Below are 11,196 nucleotides of genomic sequence, written 5' to 3' on the forward strand. Positions count from 1 at the left end.
GTATTTTGCTGCAGTCCAGTACACAAAACACAATAAACCTCCACACTTTTGTTAAATTGTGCTCTTAATTTGTTAGTTCTCGCATTGTCACCACAACACTTAATACTGATTGTGCAGTATTAGCAGATAACACTAGTGATTGATACCCCAAAACCACTCTGAAGTGAGATAAGATCCCTATTTCTAGCCAACATTTTTGTAAGTGTGTTTGAAAATGCAACCATAATTAAACAATAGCTTCTGACTATCAAAAAGCTAAGCAGGAAGTAAAGATGTGGTGTTACAGCTGCTCGAGCACCAACAGTAATCATGAGATCATCATAGATTCACACTTCACTGGTTGCTATGGAACTGTTCAGAAGTTTGTTTATCCCCAAACGTGAGCTGCTAACTGCAGCAGTGCCTGAATGGCACTTAAATAAAATCCTGTCTGAACAGGAAGCTTTCAGAAGCAATGTGTTTACAATGGCTGCCTTCCAATTTGGCTTGAACTGAACCACTTTACAATGATATCTGACAAACCTTGTCATATTTTAAGATGATCTCAGCTCGTTCTTCAGCTATTAAGGTGTCAATGTCCTTCTTCATCTCAAATCTAGGAAAGAAACAACAAAAAAAAAAGATTCAAGGTTATTTGTTTAGCCGTATACAGGGAGAACCAGGGCTGGGCAATATGATGATATAATATGGTTATATATATGAGATTACTGCAATAAACTATGCCACAATACAAGTTTCTACGATGTTTCCAGTATTGGGATACAATTTAAACATTTACTTTTGTTTTGTTTTTAATTGCATGTAATTTTAAATAGATTTGGAATAATGAATATTTGTACATATTAAAAGAATCATCTCTGTTGTTTGGAAATGCAACAATACAATTTTTGAAAGTGATATAGGGAAATACAGGTAATGCGTTTAAGTGAAAAGACTTTTGATTATTTATCACAACGCCCACCTCTCATGTATATAATGTGTAGAAATTGAATTCTGTTCTGCCAGAAAAAGGTCAGAAATTTCAAAATACAAAAGTCGCAATATAGTGAAGTCAAGTAAGATGATGTCACATCATTTATGAAGGTATTATTGGAACAAAACAACTGAGCAAGTGTGACACTGGAATTTGGAGTTGTACAAAATAGTCACACTTGACTATCAGTAAATATACAGACAAAGACAAAAGTCACTGTCTTTAGTGCAGATGATCAAACATTTTTTGCACTTCTGGAAATCAGCATGTGATTTCATGCGATAAGAGTTACATACAGTACCTGCAGAATATTTCATCATAGTTTTTGTTTCTTAGGTATTTTAGTCAGTAACTGCAACAGCTTCATTCTGCCACTACGGGTTGGGATTTTTTTTGCTTACAAAAGAAAAGGTGTCAGTGAAATGTGGAGCAAATTAAATTTTTACACCTGTAGATTACAGTTTCACTGACAGCTTTTCATTTGTAAGCCAAAAAAATCCCAACGTTTGAGACTTTGGCTAACTTTTGGATAATCAAAGAAGCTTGTTTGGACGCCTGTCCCTTTGGGGTCTGAATGAAATAATCTCTCCAGGCAGCCTCGTCTTCCAAAAACTTTCTTATATCAGTCATCGTTATATTTTTGTTTACAGTTAAAATATATATGCTGGGCATCTATGTTAAATAAAGTATACTTAACTTTCACAAAGCATGAGGAGCTAAACTAACATAGAAACATCAATTACAATGTGTGCGCTACATTACTAATCTTATGTTTCACAGTGTCCACCTCACTGATGACTACTCTTTCATAACATAATGTGTAGTCATTAGTGAGGTGGACACTGTGAAACATAAGATTAGTAATGTAGCGCACACATTTTAATTGATGTTTCTATGTTAGTTAAAATGGTTAAAATGTGCTTTGCTTGATGAGGATACACAGCATCCTCATCAAACAAAGCACATGTTAACCATAATCATTTGACTACATTATATGAACTTATCAAAACACACCAACTCCAGACAACGGTTTATTATCAAAGGGAAATCTAGTTAAAAGTCTACTTTAACATAATTTTTGGGTTTGTCTGGACGTCTGTTGTCTACATCAGACATGCATCACTCACCTACTCAGTAATGCAGACCACTTCACTCCTGGTGCTAAAACTGCACACCAAACCCTGCACAAGCTCACAAGCAAATTCCCAAACAGACAGTCCAGATATCCCACACATGTCTGAAAGTCCTGTAAGCACTGTCCATGTTGATTAGCACACATTTACCAATACACAGTATATGGCTTAATAGGAAATCTCCTGTCAGATATCTCCCCTAAAACCACAGCTGCAAAAATGACATCAATATCTTAGGAATCTGAGACCTTATGATATGACAAATACTTCATCATACATTATGTGTCATACTGTATGGCTTTGATAACTTACAGCCAGCAAAACGGCAGTGCTTAATTTAAAATAACCTCTGAAGACCCATGAGAAGGCTTTTCTTTATAGTCTATGGAAATAAATATTTCACACCAAAATAAAGGGTAATATAAATCAATAGAAATTTCATAATGTTAAAGATCTAGTAAAAGAAAGTTAGGCTAAATCAGATCAGCACTGTTCTATTCTTCATTCTTTTGTTTTAATGACCACAATCATGCCACCCTGACCAGCCAGAAAGTCTGGAGTGACGTTCAACTTGTTCATTCTGTAGAACTTCCAAACAATCAAACCGATCAGTCAAACTGATCATGGCACACAGCTACTAGTCCAACTCCTGGTTTTATGCACTGGTTTCAATACAGGAAACTGCCTTAAACATATTTTCAAGCTTATTTGAGTCAATCTACATGAAGATCTCTAAAAACGAAGAGGGACTTACCTACTAAGAAGCCAAGTAAAAGAGGACCAAGCAGGGATTGGTTAAAACAAGACCTTAAGGGTGACAGCTAATGATATTTAGAGCATTAGCAGTATTAAAAGGTGAGGCTCATCAACCTTCATCATATATGAGTGCTGCCTGCAAATGACATTGTTGGGACACTGTCCAAACATTCCAGTAAAGTGTTTACTTTTACGTTCGATTTAGTCTCTGTATAATGGAGACAAATCAAGCATATTTCAAGGCATTTTCTTTCAAACTCTCTCAAACAGGCATGAGAAAGACCATCAAGCATCTGTATGCACCCATCAAAAAGACTCTCAAAAAGAAGCTAGACTTTAAGGAAATACTTCCAATACAGTAAAGCAACTGGAAATGGAAACTCCTGTAGTGAGATTTCCTCTGACTGAGGTCCACACTACTGTGCACTGGGTTTAATAGATATTTTAGATGGTAAAGTAATGAAGAATAGCTTTACAGGTCACATATTGTAAATAGCAGTAATTACTCTGAGCCACATGCCTGGGTGGTCTCAGCAATCCCATAAAAAGCACCGCCATGGAGCGTCTACACCACCATCTGCACCAACACCTGTCAACTCAAGCAAATGTCTACTGAAGAAATGACGACAACTTTCTCCCAGGATCACAGCTGTAACTCTTTATTTGGATTCTTGCTGGTCTGTAAGATTTGAGTTATGGCGATGCGAGAGTGAGAGTGAGAGAGAGAGAAAGAGAGAGAGTGTAAAAATGACAGAAATGCAGGGAATCTATAAAACAGGCCACTTGGCTATAAGCAGAAAGATCTTTGCTGATCATAGTTATATTGATTGAGCAAACAGCTCTCTGTTATGATGTTGCTCATGATAGTGAAATTAAACTGAAAACAATATCACAACACTACAACATAAAAATACCTCTTTTCTAATTTTTTTAACTATGCAAGATATGAATCACAAATACCAATAGCAATCAATATAGATAAGAAATTTAAAAGGTTCACATAGCTAATCACTTACAAACTTGCTTATTCTGATAACAATACTGTTGCAATGACAAATTAAGACACAAATTTTCCTAAAAAAAAAATGTGGGTATTGCATGATGTGTTTACGACATTTGTTTTTTTAATATAAATTACAAACTCTGAAGCCAGCTAAATTGACGTGTTGTACTGTTAAACCTTTCAGCTTTAAAACTGAAAATTTTACTATACATCTTTTTCAATGATTGTTTAATTACATAAACCTTAAATAAGTGGCATCAAAGTTATTTTTAAGCTTTTTTTTCTGGCAACAAAAAAAGTGTGTTCTATATTATGTATCATGCAGAACTATTATTTTTTTAACAGAAAATCGTAATGGTACAATTTTACACAAATTGTTAGTCTGATGCCTCATGTACTTTATGTTCTATGCGGTCAACATAAAATCAAATCATCTGCTGCCACTCAAACTCGTTGGAATACAGCTGCAGAAACTATATTTATTCATAAGGTGTTAAATGTGACACATACATATACATATATATATATATATATATATATATATATATATATATATATATATATATAAAAAAACATCATATAACATCAGCAACACACAACCATCTATTAATAGATCCTGTGATTGTACTTTACAATGCTCCTTACATTCTATAGTAAGTTTGTTAGCGTTGTTGTTGTATACTAGCATATCAATACCGTATTCACTATATCGAACAGTACTGCAAGGTCCCTAGCAAGGTTTAATAATCTTTTAATCTCTAGACTATCCAATGGATAAAGCAAAAAGATGCCAGACCTGGACAGCCCATTCCCTAGCCCACATTCTTTCCTATGATCTTAAAACTCCCTGTTCTGTCTAACTAAACGAAAGCAAAAACATGCTCAGCTCATTAGTGGCTAAATGCAGTCCTGTTGGACAGGTGACATTTCCTCTGCTGTCCATGTGATGTCCCTGTGAAAAGATAAACCTGAGCAGGATGTGTGGAGGCTAGTGGTGGGACGCGGTAAAAGTTTCAGACAAAACAACATACGTTATACAATAAGGTCTTCGTTTTCCAATCTGAACATTAAACTTACAAGGAAATCGTATCCAGGGAGAATGAACGGAAAAAAAAACAAGAAACAAGGATCAGGTTTGTGTTTAGGTATGACTTATCCGTCAAGCCCAGACATGCAGACTAGTCTAGGACTGACAAGCAGATGTCCAAATAAAAACAGTGGAAGTGGAAAACTCTGTTGGCGTATGTAGGAAAAGATACATTAGAGCGATGGGTGTTGAGGATCTGTTACTATTTTTATTCGGTAGGAATTTAAATCGTGAAAGATGTCTGATGTTACAAATTAAGATTATGGAGAGATGTCGTGATAATGTGGTGGAGATAGAGAGTAGACTGGAGAGTAGTTTTTTCTTTTAATGCAATAACTGAAAAGTCAAAAGTATCGAGTAAATTACAGATACATAATAAGAAAAAAAGCACACAAGTTAAATACGGTAAGAAATTAAGGGTAGTTACTTTCCGTATCTGGTGTTGTGAATGTCACTGTGGTAAAGAGCTTGCACGCTACTCACAGCTTTGGCCGATATTGGAAACTGTATTGCAACTTGATCACAGGCTTGTGTTTGATACTGAGACTTGATTTAAATTTGAAAGTGTTACTATTTTTTCCCGCTACTAAGCATTCATGTAACATAACATGTTTGTATGACCCCGTGTTACGTTTTTACTACAGACTAAATGACTTTTGAGGCAGCTGATCTTGCCTGTGCTATTCTTGTCTCTTTCAGCTCATTCTGGAGTGTGCCACCTACAATGGGCCATTGTCTGTGGTCCAGCATAACATCCTCTGAGGATACTATAAACCTTGGGTCAATCCCAGCAGGCAGCACAACAGTACAAATCTGGATCTTCATGTTAGTATAAGAAGATATCCAAAGTAAATATTCTTAAAAATAAATAAGTAAATAAAAAATTTTAAATTTAAAAAAAGCTCTACATAATCTGGACTGCTCAATGGGATGGGCAGATATATCTTAAAGCCAGAGACTTTGGCCTCAAAAAGGTAGACAAAGATTTCATGCATCATTTCTGCACATACTTAACGTCTACTATGTCTGTGGTAGTGTAAATGTCCGACAGCAATACAGATTGTGGTCTAACTCACATATCTGGTCATGCTTCTGCTGTAGACCAGAATATCCAGACCGCATTTAAGCTCTCTGAAATGATTTCCTGCTTGCCAAACACGTGACACCTTGACTGGACCTGCACAGAGGCCATCAGACTCCATCAGACTCAGCGGAGGCCTGAGTGCATTGGCTCTCTTCTCACTTGCACAAATGAAAAGATGAAAACCAAAGTGCATAGGTGAAAGAACCCTTTTAAAATAATCACGAAATAAAAAAAAATGAACAGTAGTAATAAACTGTATTGTATTTTCATGCACATTAGAACTGTACATGATCAAACTCCTCTACAAAAACAAATATCTACTGAACAGGCCAAACTATCAAATAAAACCCTGCTTTTCTAGGCAGTTTTTTTTAAATTGCCTTTTTAATTGCCATTTTGAACAAACCTGTCAAACCTCTCTCAAATATTCACTGCAACACCTTAACAAAGCCTTAAAAAAAAAAGGTAAGAATAATACTAACAATGATATTCATAAAAAAATAAATAATTCACCTTTATTTAATTTCTACAAAAAAGTTACCACTGAAAAGAAGTGAATACAGAAACTGTACAAAATCTGACCTTTTTAAACACCTTTTTAAACTGAAGCAACAAATCATTAACATCTAACTAGAAGCTTTCAGTCCGAGTCTGTATCTGTTATCAAATATACTGAAGCTAGCTGTTATCTCTTGGAAAAGTGTACCGCAATAGAATTTATCAAAATATCTATATTACATCACCATATCGCTCGGCTTTAATGATTCAGTCCGGAATGGGCTGAAGGCCTGTGTACGGCTGAGAGATACGAGATGCATGAGCTAATATACACAAGATATTTTAATCTCGCTGATATCCAGAAAGAACCAGTGCCGATGTTGAATAATTAAATAAAGTTGCAGTGTTTTATCATTAACAACTCTGTAATCAACTACATCATATCTGAATTCGTAGCTTACCGATGGTGAATTACTTAAGGGCAATTTGGTCAATTACAGCCCATTACAAGCATGTGTGTGCAAAAGACAGAGAGATGTGAAACAACAGTCACACTACCTCCCATACTATACACTGTGGCCTGAAATTAAAAAGGAAACACTGCAGCATTAGACAAAGTTTCAGATCTGTTATGGATTTCCCCCTGACTGATTTTTTAACTACTAGGTGTAACCCTTACAAAGGCAATGGTGCAACACTAAGCCCAAACAAACTAAATGCTCCAACATACACAAACCAAATGCAGATATTTCTTTACTCAGGATGAATCACTTCAGCCAGTACACTGAGAACTAGAGTAGGCTTATTATTAAATGCAGTATATAACATTTTCCCCTGAGGGAAAACAAAAAGGAAAACAAAAATAAGTGTACATGTTTGTGCTGGGCTTTTTTATTTTATTTATTTTTCAGTCATGGATGAAATTTCGATAGTGCAAAAAATCCCCATTATAATAAAAAGTCACCGGATGTGTGATCATAGTTTATTTTTTTTTAATAGGTTAAAAGGGGAAACAGACCTTTAGGTTTTAGTTTATCACATAACATCGTTGATAATACGGATCTAATAATGAAGTAAAAACACAGCTACTGCAGGTCAAGAAAGAGCTGAAAGTTAGGTTTAAATAAAGTGAATAGTAAAACTGTTATCGTTTAGAGAGTGATAAACTGCACAGGGCTGCACTGTATCTGGCTTAAGGCAAAAAGCTCCAAAAAATAACCGAGGAACTTAAAAGATATAGAACGACTACATGTAAATAAATGTTTCGTAGAAAACAGATTTCCATTTATTTATCAGAACAAGTATCCAGCCTTTGTTGTACACTTCAGGTCAACACTACAGGAGTGTGCAGCAGGTAAAGATCTGCAACATCAGCCTCTGCCAGTCTGCTGAGTGACGAGAGACGCACGGCTAGTTGTCAAGCTGTTCATAGAAATCCCCCAAAAGCAGCACACGAGTCCAAGTGACAAGAAACAACTGCCCTATTCATGTATGCTGCATCATTCTTCTTGTTTACTTTTAGAGGGTTTGTGGGAACATTATGGTGTTTACCTTAGTCTTGTCACCGAATAGATGAATGATACACATTTGAAGTCAAGAATTCATAAAAGCATTAAAAAAAATTCTACTAATGTAGAGTTTTCAGTAAACTGTTCTTGTTTCTTTTCTCAGAACAGTCATCAAAGTGTTAACTAAAATGATTCAGGTCCATTCAGATCAAACTTCGTACATGAAAGTTTAGCTTAAGTTCTGAGACATCTGATACATGGGGCAAAAAAGTTGTTGTTTCCAAAACCCAGATACATTGCGAGTTCTGCTTTTCACACTTGCACATTGGTTTAAGGCTCTGTCTGATATTCAGTTCTTTCTACATATGACAGATTGTGCAAGACTCTGACTCATAATGCACTCATCCCCGTTAAATAAAAGCATTCACATGGCCATCCTGGTAATACTGTGCTAATTTGGACATCCTCTCAGCTGTAAGAGCTCATTTTTAGCCACATCTGAAGCAGACGTTGCTCCACATTTAACCAACATGAGCGGACGTTATACTTCGTACCAGTGACCAGGACATGTTTATATTGGTGCGTCACCATTTGTGCATTGCTGTTGCTCAGTCAGTCAAAAGAAAAGTAGATGCTGCAAGCAGAGGTTTTTTTAGTATACCACCAAAATCTATTTAGTATTTCTCTTATTTGTTATGGTGAACCTTCAGGTAGCTCAGGATTATCCAACTGTTGTTTCTTCAAGCTTGGCATAGACTTTGCTGTATTAAGATTCTTTCTTCCTAGTAGAACCTGACTGCTGAAGCAGGCTGGCCAAGGGGCAAAATGTCTACAACATTGTTATCCAGATGACTTCACAAGATGATAAGAAAAAACTTGTGCGGAAAGGCTCAATGTCCCGTGGGATTCAATTCACACATTAATGCTCCCAATAATAGATCACAAACACAAAGGGAAATGTTGGAATTTTGGGACAAAACTCATTCAGCTTTAATAAGTGCTTTATTTTAGTTAGTGTCACAGTGAACCAGGAGCCCATCTCTGGAACACAGGGTACAAAGCAAAATTACACTCTGACACACACACACAAAATTTAGACAACTGTTTAAAGGCAGATGTTGCCAAGTTAAGCAGAACATCACAGATGTGATGGAGAGATGCTTTAAGACAAGCAATAACATGTTCATGTCACTAGAAAACACCAGAAGATCAACAAAGAAGTAAATCTTAAATCTGATCCAGTATCCGATCCAGTGTTTCGAATACACTGTTTCGAATACTCGTCTCAGTATCGTATCAGTACAATGGAGACAAATGAAAATGTTTGAGATTTCATATCACTTATTTCATTAATCCATGAAGAGCATCCCTCTCTTACTACTACTAGAAATGTCAAAAAATAAATGATATTGATGAATAAACCTCATAATAATAATAATAATACACGCAAAAGACAAACCCCTGAGCTGATTTGTTTCTGTGATCAGGGTTATGGCCTCTGAATAGGAAGTTGACATCTTCCACGCCCTTGTAGTTAGTGAGCTGAAGGAAGCAGGTCTGTGACCACACTGCATCCTGTTTAGTGAACGCATTCACACACTAGGTGCTTTAATGGGATTTCTGATGGAATATTGTTGTACTTCACTAATCATCAGTTTGTTTCTGACCATGAACACAATTCAACCGACACAGGGCAGTCTGGTGTCTGAAGCAGCTTTTAATTGAAAAACTATTTATATCACAACGTAAAAAAAGCTGCTGTTTTATCAGTGTAGTGGTTAGAGTGAGAAGAAAGGCGAGAAGTCATTTTAAAACGCAGATTATTTACTAGTGTTCATCATCTAAATGTATCGACACCTGAAACGACACATGTATGTATCGACACCTGAAACGACATATGTATGTATCGACACCTGAAACGACACATGAAAGTATGAACACCTGAAAAACCTCCATTGCAAATATTTTCCATAAACTATTAGAACTGACTTAAAATGTATTTTGTGTGATTCAAAAGCTTCAAAAAGTGTTAGCCCTCATTGAAGAAACTTTACATCGTGTGTGTGTATATGTGTGTGTGTGTGTGTGTGTGTGTATGTGTGTGTGTGTGTGTGTGTGTATGTGTGTGTGTGTGTCTTCTCCTCGGCCATCACTATCATCATGTTCGAACAGTCTGGCAAATAAACTCGTGTAATTATGTTTATATATATAAAAAAAACACTTACCGTTTAGTATAAATCTTCTGCACTCCGAAGGCAGCTACACAAATAGTCTTTTTTCATAGTTTATTAGCGCACGTAAGGAGAAAGTGAGACGAACTCGACACACATCCATTCTAACTTGACTCCATGTGAACAACCGAAAGCCAACACGATTCAGCACGATGACTCGCATCGACTCGGTTCCTTTCAAACGACTCTTTAACGCTACCGAATGAGTAGATTCAAATTAATCCACAGAAGGCTTCTAAAGCAACCTGTATCAGATAACAATTTTATCCCGTTTAGGATATAATTATGACCAAAAAACTTGACAAAAACTTTCCATCACTTTACTCAAAACCGGCATACATGTGAGTAGCGCGAATGCAGGAAAAACGTCCCGCCTCCTGCGCTACGATTGGTCAGTTCGTACTCATGAGACTGCGTACTGGACAATCGGATTGCATAAGCATGATCTAACAGCCAATGATGTCGCGATAGAAGATATTTATCTGAATACAGGTAGGAGTTAAAAAATATTGTTACAAATATCGTTTGAAGCAACACAGTAAACCAACACGGTATGTATATGAAAAAAGTAGACATTTCTAGAAACATGAGGGAGAAAAAATGTTTCCGTAATTAATTGGTGGAAATAATAATATACTAATATACTTTGGCACTACTTATAAAGGCATCAAGCGCCATCTAGTGGTGATTATTAGTCATCCATCCATCCATCCATCCATCCATCCATCCATCCATTTTCTACCGCTTATCCGGGGCCGGAGTCATTAATCATGAAGGAATAAAGGAATTATCCTTTGCAGGATTAAAGGAATAATTGAGGTATTTACATCACCTCCAGCTCTTATCCTGTACAAAATGCTTATCGACAGGCTTCAGTCATCAAATAAACTCACCATTGCACAGAACGAGCAATTAATGAACTT

The 11,196-nt window shown here is 36.3% G+C and overlaps 1 protein-coding gene across 1 annotated transcript in view; it reads right to left on the reverse strand.

Moving 5' to 3' along the window:
- Positions 1-10,610, reverse strand: part of si:dkeyp-19e1.3 (USP6 N-terminal-like protein) — a 28,157-nt gene extending 17,547 nt beyond the window's left edge. The window contains exons 1-2 of the mRNA XM_060886192.1: positions 10,268-10,610; positions 523-595 (exon numbers count right to left, since the gene is read on the reverse strand). Of these exons, the coding sequence (XP_060742175.1) occupies positions 523-588 (66 nt within the window). The 5' untranslated portion in view covers positions 589-595; positions 10,268-10,610. The remainder of the gene's footprint in view (positions 1-522; positions 596-10,267) is intronic.
- Between the last annotated feature and the right edge of the window lie 586 nt (positions 10,611-11,196).

Source organism: Tachysurus vachellii, chromosome 14, assembly GCF_030014155.1.
Source record: "Tachysurus vachellii isolate PV-2020 chromosome 14, HZAU_Pvac_v1, whole genome shotgun sequence".
NCBI lineage: Eukaryota > Metazoa > Chordata > Actinopteri > Siluriformes > Bagridae > Tachysurus > Tachysurus vachellii.